The sequence below is a fragment of the Molothrus aeneus genome, chromosome 8 (genome assembly GCF_037042795.1).
Source record: "Molothrus aeneus isolate 106 chromosome 8, BPBGC_Maene_1.0, whole genome shotgun sequence".
Classification (NCBI taxonomy): Eukaryota; Metazoa; Chordata; class Aves; order Passeriformes; family Icteridae; genus Molothrus; species Molothrus aeneus.
Genome location: NC_089653.1, coordinates 20,912,592 through 20,926,811, shown reverse-complemented (window position 1 = coordinate 20,926,811; position 14,220 = coordinate 20,912,592). Strand labels below are relative to the sequence as shown.

General features: G+C 38.0%; 2 protein-coding genes across 3 annotated transcripts in view; one reads left to right on the top strand and one right to left on the bottom strand.

The window, feature by feature from the left end:
• DNTT (DNA nucleotidylexotransferase) overlaps positions 1-14,220 on the bottom strand; it is a 127,967-nt gene that overhangs the window by 102,812 nt on the left and 10,935 nt on the right. The window lies entirely within an intron of this gene.
• The window catches only part of BLNK (B cell linker), an 83,942-nt gene continuing 73,112 nt past the window's right edge, over positions 3,391-14,220 (top strand). For both annotated transcript variants that reach the window (XM_066554503.1, XM_066554499.1), the window contains exon 1: positions 3,391-3,449. In XM_066554503.1, coding sequence (XP_066410600.1) covers positions 3,393-3,449 — 57 coding nt within the window. In that variant the 5' untranslated portion in view covers positions 3,391-3,392. The remainder of the gene's footprint in view (positions 3,450-14,220) is intronic.

The following is a 14,220-nucleotide window of genomic DNA, read 5'->3' as shown; positions in this document are numbered from 1 at the left end:
CTCTGGAAGCCTCAGTATTCTGCTCAAGAACTCCTCCCACGACAGCCCTCACAACCAACATGTGTCCAAGTGCACATATTTATTTGGGTTTGTCACACCATGAGAGGTGACACATTATACAGAGGAACTAGAAGTATGAGGGTACTAGGTAGAATCAGTGATCAAATCTAAGGTTCCCCAGCCAACAAATCTTGAAATAACCCCCTTGAGGGTAATGGAAAGCAAGTGCAAGTGCATGACAATATTCTCCATTTCTGTCCCACACACTGAAGGACAGAAAACTACAGCATCAATTGAGCCAAGGGCAAAACCAGCATCAAGAGAGGAGACGCAGGAACCCAGATGAGCCTCCCCATGTCCCTGGTCTTTTTTTTTTCTTCTTTTTTTTCCCCTTTTGTCATTATGTTTAATCTGACTAAAACACTAATGGAAAAACATTTCCTGCAAGTCTTACGAGTCTCTTTGGTGGAACTAGCTGTGCTACAGCCCTTTTGGGAGCACAAAACTGAGCAGAACCTTCCCAAACAGATCTGCCTCATTCCATGGACAGAGGCAGACTGCACTAACCCTGGCCTTTTTAGAGACTGTCCCAAGAGCCTAGAACACAAATTAAGGCAATGTCAACACAGAAGGACTAGCCACAATCCAGTGTTGAGGGAGAGCAGAGAGAAACAGGAAAGAGAAGGAGGATGCTTGGGCACAGCAAGGTGGGGCAGCTGGCAGGGCAGAGCTGCAGCTCACCCTGCACTGCAGGCAGACAGCAGCTGGCAGCCAGGAGCAGTTCTCAGCATCTCAGTACTTCCAAAAATGCTCCCCGTCTGATGGGGAGGAGAAGGAGGAGCAGGTAGGGCTGGCAGCACACACTGAACTGCAAAATTCTTAACGCACTATTTTTAATTTGCCTTTGAGATGTTCTGAACTAGGACTGCTTATGCCTACTCGATAAGCAAACAGCCTGCACTTCACATTATTAATGTTCCACACCTGATGCCAGCTGTTACTTGGTTGTTTCGTGTAAGCAGCCATTAAACCTGTAACTCGCACATCTCCTGCTGAGCTGTTCCCAACTCATAACAACGCTACAAGAGACAAAATCACTCCTGCACTCAAACTAGGCAAGCAAACTTTCTTGTAAGGAATACATGCACCTCTCTCTTCTGGTTCTGCATATATATTGCTGCCTCCTGTCATCCAGGAAGATGGTGCCTCCCCTTGGAAAAACACACAGCCAACTTTCTGAAACACTGAACAACAAAAAGCACTATGAAATTCAACATCATTTTTTCATAATATGCCAGCCAAGCACCTCTAAGGTTTTTCTGAGGAGGCCAAATTTAAGATGCAAGAGCTTCAATCATATTTCTGCAACTCTGGGACTGGAGTTTTGCCAGATCCAGTTCTGCCAAGTCAGAAAATAGCAAAAAGGTATTCACTGGCAACACCTGATCTGTCAGTCACTCTAACAGTAAAAAAACATGCAGGAAAATTTTAAGGATAGCAGATGAGACACTTAAACTTTTTCAGTAATGGCAGTTATGTGCATATGTTGATATAACAACCAGTTCCTTATACTGGAGTCACTCACACAAGAACATTGGTACTTCCTAAATCACCCTTTACAGGCGTTCACTTTAAATGACCAAACAGGAAAAAAGTTGCAAAAAGGACTTCCTCTTCAGATTTCTACATCAGTAAAAAAACAGCAAAGCAAGAGTTCAGTAGTACTCTTGCAGATCAAGTTTTTTCTCCCCGGATAGAAGAATGACCACAAAACTACCGCCTCAAGAGGAGTTTGAGAACTGGACAGCTTTTCAAGTTGCAGATCTCTTAAGACAGGTACTGAATCTGTATGTAAGACTTTAGAGAGTTCAGTCTATATTCAGCTAGCAGAAACACTGAACTTATCCTTGAAAACCAGATATCTTATCCTACATCTACCACAAATATTTAATAGAGCTAAAAATAGTTTAGTCACCACTTATGTTAATATAACTTCAGTTTTCTGTAGAAATCTAATTCATGGTAGAAGCGAAGATCTCCAACATTACAAACCATACAAAAAATGTTTACTTACAGGAGTATTGCTTGTAAGAGAAAAGATATTTCATGCCCAAATTTATTTCCTGCTGGGAAAAAATAATCATTTCAGAGAAAGTATGTCTAGTTTTATATGTGAATATAGCTTTAAAATTTACAGCATGTCAATAAGAATCTACTCTTCATGTTTTCTTCTCAATGCATATATACACACAGTAGTTGCTAGATGTTGTTTAAGTTTAATGTACTTGAACTTTTGGGGGGAGGTTGAGTCAGTGCTTTGTTGGCTTGTATATTTCTTTGCTCTACAAGATAAAATACACATTTAATATTTAAACACTATCAGTTTTAAGTAGTCTAGAAATACCGAATTATCTTAGGAAAGCCACATAACTATGTCTATAAGAACTTATTGCACTAATATTTCTCTGTTAGCATCTGATTTGGTCACTACTGATACTGACATTTACACCTCAGCATTACAAATGCTAAAACTCAATTTGAGAGTGGTACATTCTTAAAGAAAAGATTCCCAAAATTTTTTGCCACTTTCTACGCATAATAGTTAACTTCTTTTAAAAGCCACACTAAGCCATCTAACACACTATGAGATTTTTAGGACATCTTCAGCCTTGATCCATTCTTTTCCACTTTTTAATAGAAAATCCAATGTGTCCATTTTTTCCAAACTACTATTCAGTAGTTGGTTCTATTTCAAGAGGTAATATTTCTGGACATTCTGGTTTCATTTTAATTAATAATCAACATCATCTTTGTTAGAAAACACAATTACCACAACCAAGTTACAGGAAAAAAATCCTGTTTCTGAGCCTGAGTTCTTTCCAGCAATGCCCATCAGCATGGTAAGTGCAAGACACAGCCCAAATAGCTGGTGCCAAAGTCAAGCAGAGCAAACAGAGGCTGGTAAACAGCCATGTGGGATGATGGCATGGCTACTGCTGAACTTTTGCCTCAGGTTACCTTTTAACCTGTTTCTAATTCTGGCTTCTTATCCCACAGCAATCCACAGTATTTCTGTTGGGCTCCTTGTTCCACTTATATGACATTTGCTGCTTCGAAATTTGTTCTTGTCTACTCCATTCACAATTTCATTAGCCCTTATCCCCTGTAATCCTTCTTCCTAAGAAAGGGGTAATACTATGTCTTATCTCTTATGTGAAAGTCACTGCCTAAGCATTACAGTTACTCAATATTCTTTTTCTAATTATCCTTGTCAAGTAGTATAACAATTTCCACAACCCTGAGTATTTGAGCATGGAAATATTAGTTTGTTTACAAATGCCAAGTTTCACACTATTGTAATAATCTTGTCTTTTTTCTCACCCCAGTTTGGAATGTCTGAATCTGCTGTGGTTGTAGAAAAACTGTGCATGAATGGATCTCGTTTCTTGGTAAGCAAATATTCCATAAGAGCTCTCACTCAGGTGTATTTCAGCTTGAGGATTGTACTCCTTACAGTGCCAGGAAATAATGTGGAATGTTTCCTAATGGGTTGATTTCCACCTCTGACTTGAGGAATCCCCCTACACAAAAGAAATCCCAGTCAGCCTTCCCCCCTCCAGAGAAAAGGCAGATATAATCAGCCATCAGCACACAGGTGTGGCAGGGGACAGCTCATGAAATATGAGGATGTTGTGGGCTTTTTTAACAATATAGATATTCTAAAGCCATCATTTATGTAAAAGCTTTTTCATAAAATTTGCATGATTAAGAACATTTACCAGCACAGAATTGTACATAAATTTTATAGTAAAAGTTTAAAGAAACAATGTCTGAAAAATCTGATAATGTCCTTTCCTGACCTCTGTGGAATTTTTTGTATGAGCATGCTTAATTGATTGCAACTAATTAGGAGAGAAGACTAAAGTAACTCCTTGAATTGCAGCAATTCCTCTACCAATAATATCATTTGTGTAGCTACTGAAGTTCCTTAAAATCTGTTCTAAAGGTAAAATTATTGTTATGGTGCATTTATGCACTGCAGAGATAATACATTTGCTTGGCAATTCATTGCTCAACAGAACTGTTTCCTGGGTGCATCAGGAGTTACACCTGCTGTTTATTCTAACAAGAGCTTCAGTGCTGCAACATGATTCATGAGACTGCAGGTGCACCATGGGCACAGAGTAAAAGTGGGTTTTACCAACAGCTCACACCAATGCAGGGAGGCTGACAAAGCTGCCAAGTCCACACTGATGCCTGTCCCATCCATCCATTACTAACTGGATCACTGAAGGTGCTGCAGTCTCCATCACTGGATGAGAGGCAGTGAAGTTAAAGCTAAGGGTGGATGTGGCAGCTTCCTGTGGCTCTGCAAACAAAGCTGTAGAGCAGCAGTGGACTGAGAAGTAATTTCAGATGTTAGTGGTAACCTATTCAAAACACAAGTGAAAAAAGCAAGGAGAACAATGGATGATCTTTGGACAGTCTACAGTAGAAAAGTAGTATGAGTAAAAACGAAAGTATTTGCTAGTATTTTCTCCAAACTATGTAGTATCTTCAAAATACCTTTAAAGACTATTTTGCACTGCAGAAAACATAGCATTATACATACAACACAATAAGCAACATCCATTTTTTATGTCTGTATAGAAAAATTGAGACAGGTCTGACATACTGGTAGAAACTTTCCGACAAATTTTATATATTCTTTAATTGAATTGTTCAGTAGCATTGTCAACATGATAAATCTGCATGCTTGAAACAGAATTATGACAATACTAAAAAGAATTCAAATACCTATATTTTTCTATCATTAATAGCCTTAGTAATTGTAAGATGCTCTTCTCTTATGTACAAGCTAACACATATATCAACTTAAAAGTAATTAAATCAACAGCCAAGTTTTTATTCCAAGCTCCTAGCCCAATATACGAGAAATCTGTACTATGCCAGAAATTAAATGTTCCTTATCTTCTACAAGGTGTGTTTTAGAAGGCACAGCCTTAGTAGAGCTACCTTAGCAGTATACAACGGAGTAACCATATGTTGGACATTTCCACTCAGAAAATATGAGTTTCTTTCTACATGACATATAGCATGATTCCCTAACTGCATCTACTGTTCTGTGTAGAGATGTTCAGAATTCAAAAATCCTAAAAATCCTGAAGCTGTTATGTGCCTGTTAAGTGTCTTTTACAAGAATCTGAGGGTTTGCACTTCAGTTTATCCTTCAGTTATAAGAAGAATATGATTTCCTTCTACTCCTGTCTGCAAAGTCTAAACAGAAGCTCAATATCACCTTTAGACATTGAGTGTAGAATCACTAGAGAAAAGCTGGCCATCTATCACTACTCAGCAATGAACCAAAAAAACTAAGCCCAAAACCCTTAAAACAAAACACTTGAACAAGCCAGATTACACCTACTAAATAGAAGTGACAGGTTTGCCTTTGCATAGTAATTTTTAAAAAGCAAATACAGGTTTGCTGCTGTGTGTGCATAGAGATCCTGTGCACACATGGAGATCTCACAATACATGTGCCGTGTTTCTTTGTGTCTAGCAAAAGTTAGATGAATATTTAGATACAGCTCTGGTTTGCTGTGAGATCTGTTAGGAATCACTAAAAGTGAAAAATCCCTTTAGCCTGGCAGATAAAGAAGAAAGCAACTCTGTGGTATCTAACACGAGAACACAGTGAGCTTCCCCCACTGCACCTTCAGAGAGGCCCAAGTTGCTGTTTTACCTTTGCATCAGCTGAAAGATTGTCTTCAATCCCAGCTGCAGAAGGCACCTCCAAGTGCCTGGGAAGGCAGGGAGGGCACTCCAAGGGGAGCCACCCCAAAACCAACCCATCCCAGCCAAGCCCTTCTTCTGACAGTGTGACTCCTCCAGCCTGCCCCAAACCCCTGCTATGGCACTGACCCCTAAGAACATGCTGTACAGGGTTTTGTGCCAGTGAGATGAGCCAAAATCCAGAGGTGGTGCCAGCCCACTTCTGGGCAGCACTGGAGAGAAGCTTTCCTAGAAAGAAAGATCCGCAGCCAGCACACTGCACTTTTAGCAAAGATGTAAACACCAACCCACCAGATGTGCCTTTATTTCCTGCTTTTCCAGTGAGGACACTCATCTTTTCAATTTTTCCAAAGAGGAACATTGTCAAATGTTGGGAAAATGCTGCAGAAGGTAATCATCCTATAGCCTGCCACTGAACTAACAGGAAACAACTGAGGGAGCCATCCTGCACAAAATCCTTCATGTCAAATGCAAACTGCATTTTATTTGAAAGTGAATCAAACATTTATCAACAGTAAGGTCTTTTTGAACTTTAAAGTGTTTGGAGTCATGCAGGCATTATAGCCACAAAATCTGTGATAACTTGGCCACAACACCTTAAATCAATTTGACTGCCTTCAGAATAAAAATAATCAACATTTATATGGTCATTTCTTTGAATATTTCTTCCCTTTGAGTGGCTAAAAAACAATCATTTTTATGGTAATATCATATTCTATTTTATAAACATACCGAGCATCCAACTGAACTTTTCTAGGAAACTAAATTACATGCATTTCATAAAAATTTAGAAGTAATAGGTCTTCTTTTACGCTTCTGTAGAATCTAAAACCACAAAAGGTTGGTATATTAGATCTGAAGTGTACCATGCAGTTTCATTTTTCATCAATAGTACCATACTTGTGATAGTTACTCAATATGCAGGTCACATCTGAGTGATGCTAATCTAGTCCTAATGTGCAAATCAGCATTAAGCCACAGCTGCATTGCACAGGGCATATTATATTCTCTCTTGCTTTTTAATGTCTGAACTTGCTACAGTGTGCTCCTGGCTTTTCAGTTCCCTCTAAGTGTAGGTTGCTTGTTTGATGTTTTTTTTTTTAATTCTGTTTTGAATTCCCAGTGACAGATTGAAAAAGATATAAAAACAGGAAAGTTTTACTTGAACTTCAGAACTGAAAATAGGAGACTTTCTTATTAGATTTGTATATAAAAATTTACTAAAAGAAATCTAAACACAGCAAAAATGGTCAGGCATTGATTCTAAACCACTTTCATGTATTTCTCCTCTTTCTTGCTCTTTCAAAATGTGTTTTGAATTGCATGGCTGGAATAGGAATGCCCTGGAGAAAACCAGAGCCATGTTATTCACAAATACTCTACTGGGGATTTTTTGAATAATATTTAAAAAATGGAACCTGTGTCTTCCTGTGGGACACTCCTGACTCCCTGCCAGTGCAAAACACTGCCAGAGCTTGTCAGGTTCAACTCACCGAGCCTGTCCTTTGACATCCATTTCTGTCAGCATTGCTACTGAGAAAAAGCAGCTCTTGTCCAGAAAAAGCAACCCTGGTCTCACTTGGGTGCTCCCTCCCATCCTTGCAATGCAGAAGCAGCAGACAGGAAAGTAGGAACCACATCTGCTTTCAATAGTGACCACAACAACCAAACACACCACACCTAGAGCTCCTCTGCTGCTATTTGAAACCTCGCACCTTCCCCAGTTTCAGCTAAAAGAGTATTTCCCAATGATGGGAGTGATATTTTCACAGCATGGGGTATGGGAATAGGTGGAAAGACATTAAAATTCGTTTAGGTGGCTTGGATTTTGGCTTGGAAAAAAGATAACCAGCATCAGGTTCTGTTCAGATTGATCTGACATCCACCCCTGTATAGTTAGTTTTACAAATAAAATTCAGACCATGAATGCCTTGAGTTTCCAGAGAGGGGGAAAAAATCTTTTCTATAAAAACAAAAGAAATTGAAGAATTACCAAGTACATTCTTATAAGCTAATTCTTCTGGGAAAGAGCCAAAAGAGTCTTGCAGTGTTTTCCCTGGGTGTCTAGTGAGGATAGAAAGCTTAGGTAAGGTCAGAGAAGCACGGTCCCAGGTACAGGTCCTATTGAGTCCCACCCACGGGCTGGCTGTTGACACCTTAATGCCCTAAATGCATATCCAGGGTTTAATAATATACTATATATCTCAGAAAGCCATAAAATAAGCTTTTTGCAATGACACAAAACTTTAATATTAAAGTTTTGGCATACCAAATTGTTTTGGAAATAGCATTGTTTGTCCTGCCTTTGGCAAGCACACAAGGTTACCATGGCAAAAAAAGGGATTGCTCACCACAGAAAACTGATGTTACAAAAATACACATCTTCAGCTACAAAACTAAATTAGGCCACGTAACTGCATCAATTTAGTTGCATTTTTACACTATTTTCATTCCTCTGACATTGCTTTCTCCTATTTATCTACCATCTGCCACCTTCCCCCTTTGCATTTCAGCACGGCTAAGCCCCTCTTCACCTACTCCCCTTTAAACCTCCTTGCCTCCAGTGCCTTCCAACCCCTAGTGCTTTGTTTCTGCTCCTCTTTTAGCCAGGGCCCTCCTTCCCGTTGCTCCTTAATTAGTTTCTATTGGTCACGGATTGAAATTTCTCCTACTGACATTCCTCATGGATGTACAGTCCTTCAGGCTTGCCTCATTTCCATTCTTCACAGATGTAAAGGTTTCCTGTGAGAGGCAGCAGAAGTGGCTTAGATATCAAAAGTATTTTTTTCAGAAACACCTTATATTCCAGGTGTATTTCTACAGGCTGTGCTCACTTTCTCAGTGAAGAGAGGATACTAGTTGGAGCTGGACACCTTAAGAGCTGGGTCTCTTTTGTGCAAAGAGAAGTGATCTTAGTACCTATCCCTTTAGCAAGTACCTCACAGACTTTGAAAACACAGTTAAAATAAAGCTGTTTAAAATGAAAGTTTTCAGGGCAGGAAGAAACTGAAAATAGTTCCTTCTCCAGGGAGACAGATGCAAAACATTAAAAGAGAAGGCAGAAAACATAAAGAGTAGAGCAGTACAAGCTTTGCTCCCGAGCAGTTCTTGCAGGGATGCAGTGGGGGGCAGAGCAAAGGGCCAGGTAAGAACAGCTCCCTGGGTCCCCTGAACATCAGCACTGCCAAGTCCAGAGGGCTTTGGTTCTGTTTGTAACCAAATAGGAAACTGTTTCTGAAAGCAGAATCAGCTACTCAGAGTCATTTCAAGAAGAAGAAAATGCTAAGAGCATGTCTTAGAAAGACAAATGTTGTTTAACTTACCTGTAACTAGAAACAAAGAGTCACCTGAAAGAGGCATGAGCTAAAAGAAATGATATTTTACAGCTAAGCACCTCTGCTGCTTATCAGTCATCTTCAACCAGGTCATAAGGTACAAGGGTACTGCATAAGACAATTGTAAAGTAAAAGCAAAATCTGCATATTTATCCTTATTCTCAAAAAAAAAAAAAGGCAAACGAAATATGAAGCTGTATTATTGAATGTAGATACAATTTCTGAAATCCAGGGCACTGTGAAGATACACATCATTCTTGGCATACAAGAACACATGTCATTTTAGCAATCAAGTTATTAGTTAAACATATATGAATATTAGCAAATAAAACACTCCAAAGAAATTATTAGACTGAGATATAAAGTCAAACATCATTATCACCAGATTCCCATGATAGTTAGCTTAGAAACTGAATTTTATCCAATAATTTTGAATTCTTTCCCTGCCAAGTATTTTCAAATATCTCAAAAGCAACTTAATAAAACTGTCTAATGTCATAACCCAGCAATGGAATCCTGCAGTAAAAAATCCTGAGCCCATGCAAAAGTATTTATTGCAGGAGTGGCCCCTTATTTTTTTTCTGTGACAGAAGAGTATTTCTATTCATATTCCAAATGCTGCTGCCAGAAATTATTTGAACACATTCTTTTTGTTTGTTTTGTGCAGTAGTTGCAAAGGATGTAAAGTGCTTGTACGCTTTCCAGTCTTTAAGCTCCAGCCCATAACAATTCAATTGAATTCTAAATGTCATGATAATCATAATTACATTAAATATGGATTAAAGGAATATCTTTTGACACAGAATTCTTTGTTCCTAAAGTTTGCTGATAATTTTAAATGTTGAGTTTTGTGTACCTTTCAACTTCAGGGAACATGAAAAATAATGTGAGAAGTTGTGGAAAATAAAGCCACTGTGTCATAGTTTCTAACGTGGACTTTGTAAGCCCTTCACTGAAAAATAGGAAAACTCCAGAGAGCCTTGGGCTTTGTAATTTTTAATTTCCTCCTGTTTCTGTTTTGTTCAAGTATCCTAGTTATAAAAGTGCACCTCTTCTTTTGAGAATTTGTGATTAGAAGAGTCTTCATTTTGGTTGCTTTTGTACTTGTTCCTTCATGAAAGATCAGGGGATTTGACAATGCATCTAAGTTGCTTCATAATAGCAATGTCCAAAATCACTAGTAACATTTAAAAATCGAGCCAGAAACTATAATCACTACCCCATTGTTAAATACCAGCTGCTAACAATTTCAGAAATCTTCTAGCATGCCTAATCAGAATTTAGTCCTTCTGCTTTCCCATTATCTGTTTCCAATGCAATTCCACATTCTCCACTCTTTACTTCATCCTTAAAGGGGTGGCTGAAGAGGGGCACTGTAGTGCTCTTAACCTGAGAGATATTTCCAAAGGCTTCTGGCAAAATACACTTCTCTGCAGTAAAGACTAAAGCCAGCTGAATATTAGCAATTCTCATGAGAAAGTATGAACAAAGTTAAAAATTGATGTGGCAGAGGAGTTTTTCCAAGAAAGGGCTGACTCTTAGGGCTCTGTTGGTTTGGAAAGGTGAACACATGTACAATTCCATGGAAAACAAGAAAACCCTGTGAGAACCAGAGAATGTAGCAGGGAGAAGGGACTCCTTGGGAAAAGGCTGGAGAGAGTCTGAAGTTTGAAGTTGTCTGTTTCTACTGAGTTCAGAAAGGGAGAAATTCATCAGCCTTCTGTGTAAAAACAGGATTGCATTATGTACAGCTGACTTTAGTCTAAGTTTCTGTTGCAAACAGAGGGAACCTGGAAAGGCCTCGAATATTAACATTTTATTTGAGGCAGTGGGTGATGTTAGTGCCAAAATGAGATAAATTTCCAAAGAGATACATTTCAAGCTGCTATTCTAAATTAAAGAACTAACTGGAGTCCTAAGTGCAGAAATTAAAAATAACTAGAAATTATTGAAAAAAAATTAAAGGAACTTCCATTTAAAAAAAAAGGCAGGAAAAGGAATTCCCTTTTGTTGAAACCTGTCTGGATATTGCAACTACAAAGCTACTAATTGTAAAGTGACATGAATGAACCTAAAACAAGTACACTGTTACCTCCACAGAACATCCACAGGGGTGATAAGTGAGGATGATTATGCCAGGACAGTTCTGCTGGTAGATTTTCACTTAGAAAGCCTTGTAAGTGAAAATCTACCAGCAGAACTGGTAGATTTTCACTTACAAGCCTAAGATTTAGGTATAACCCACAATAACCTGAGCATTTTTTGCTAATGTTGACTGAGCTATTATGGCTGTATTAAAAAGCCTAAGGCATCTAAAATGAAAGTACATGAAGTCTGCAATGCAAAGTTATAGAAACTAGAAACACTGAGGAAGTTACCAAGAGTCAGGGAGTTTCCCTTAGTAAAATGAAGCCATTCTGGGTTTTTTTGCAGGATGACATCTGCTCTGAATAAGCAAGACGATAAGGGGAAGGGGAGAAAAAAGCAAACACAACAGGAACACCAAGCCTATAGATTGCTACTAATGTAGTGACTTCTGAATTTCAATGTAATATTGTCTTTAATTTAAAATTATCAGTAGATGTCTTGCAAAAGCTGTCAGTTTTCAGCATACTGCTAAGAGCAAAAGCTTTCAGCCATTCTTAGAATGGCTCAAAAGACACTATTCAATATTTATCAGTCTTTCCATATCTAAAAACTCATGGAATCTGCCCATATTAAAAAATAAAAACAGAACACACACAAATGCAATTGCAGAGATCTTTCATGAGTTTTCCCAGTGCCAGTTTTGTGCATAAGCACAGACCTTACCATTAGGGAATCTGGCCTGGAGTTTGGGTTGGACTGCTGGGAAACCACATCACACACTGGGGCTCAGGAAGAGGCATGCTGGAAAGAATTTAGAATTCCCAGAGGTCCTACAAAACCAGTGTTTAGAAGAATAAGAATTTCAATCATTTCATATATTTTAGGTCCCTGGAACATTGAAGAGTAAATTCTATTCAAAATTCACATTAGTGTGTCAAATGCAGAAACACAGATTCTACTTGTAGGGTGTTTGACTTTTTCTAGGCACTCTTACCTGCAGCATTTTACTTCACTTTAATAAGCAGATAGGCACAAAATTCCTACAAAATATATTTTAAATTGTTTATTAATATTCTTTCAATATGCTATAGAAGATTTTTACTTTGTTTCTTTGCTTTTCTATTTATTTCTTCCAATGTTCCTGTACAGCTGGACTTTTTCCCTTAACAGTTAAACCATTTTGTCCCCTGCTACTTGAATGCAATTTACACTTTTAAAAGGTGTTATTATCTGCATCCATTGCAACAGAGTCCTTGAAAAACCTAAGACAGAGAATTATTAAAACTTTACAAATGCCATAAGGTTCATTTCTCATGGTATGACCCTGATAGAGTAAAAACTTGATTTTCTATCAAACGTACTTAAATGTCCCATTAGACATCTAGAACATCTAATCAGCATAATATGAGGAGGCAGGGTGCTTAACCATCTGAATGTAGGATGAGATACAAACCAACTTAACAAGTCATACCATTTTTTGGTTAAAAAAATTACAGGCATTAGACTACAAACATATGTTATCTATTTATAGCTGATGACCTATTTTATTCACTCAGAACTACTCAAGGCAAATGCTGACATTTGCCCTAAACCCCTAGTTTCCTGTGAAGGGGAAAATGCAACACTTCATTTGTGTTTTAGATTGTCTGGGTCCCATAGTATATAAAAAGCATATTAGAGAAATGTCTGTATGCACCAGCTTTACACTGTAAGTGAAAGAGACTCTCCACTGGAACAAACAAACAAACCAACCTCAAAACCTCACTCTTTTACCTGAATATTTTTGATTCAGGTTACATCAGAGTATCTGAAATGCATCTGTACAAACACAGCACCAAATTTTGAAGAGGCAGCAGGAAAAAAGGGCAAATAAATTCTGTAACAGTATCATCCCCAAAGCCTGGGATTTATTTGCTCATACATACACTTTCCAAACAGAAAGTCCTCTACTGACAAAATTTCAGTGTTTTTTAGAACTGTACCATGCATTATTTATGGTGTTATCGTTTCTTCCTTTTCCCCGTCCAATTAAGTACTCTTGAACTTTACAGTGTAGAGCTACATTTTCTGTTGGGTCTTGAAGGACTTTTGTGACTCTGCTCATGAATAAATTCAGAAATATATAAAACTAAGGAACTCAACAATTAGGTCATAGGAGATTTTTTTATGTTGTCCTATGTTTTTCATCACAACACAAACCACCACATTAATTCCAAATGTGATAAATATCCATTTGGCCAGCACAGATAAAACTGGTATCATTTCATATTGGCAGACAATAGCTGAATTTCCACTACACAACATGAAGTATGGTTGCAACATCAAGAGTTTCTTGGATATGATTTTGCCTTTGTTGAGTTTCAGCTTGAAGTTACCTAAACTTGCCAATTTTCATCAGCTAAAGCCAAACAGAGCCACTTTTGTCATGTTAAACAGTACCCAGATTCACTGACACTCTGCAAAAGCCTAGCTATCAGTCAGGTCAACAACTCTTCCAACATCCAGCTCCTGATCCTGTGCACCTCACACACATCTGAATGAGCTGCACATTGCCTCTCTCACACATGGATAATAGTGGGAAACTGTAGTCATTTTAAAAACATATTACAGTGGGAAATGCCAGGGTCACTGACTTGGCAGATAATGCAAAAAAAAAAAAAAAGGAAAAATATATTTTGTTTTTCCTTATTTAAGTGTTCTAGAAGACATCTGGTCATACTATGCAAGTATATTATTTGGCTGGGTAATTACAGTCACATGTAAAAAGCAGTAGAAAGTACTAAGTAAATAAAGTTTTACTTTTATTACTCAATGTTTTCTTTTTCTGGACTAAAAATACAACACTTCTGTTTAGTTTTATCTAAAATACAACACTTCTGTTTAGTTTTATCTAAGAGACACACCACTATGGGCTATTTCTTTAATTTATATGGACAAGTTTCTTAACTGATTTTGTTTTCTAAGTCTGCATGTCTGAAGTTTAAAATCTGTGCTTCCCTTCCCC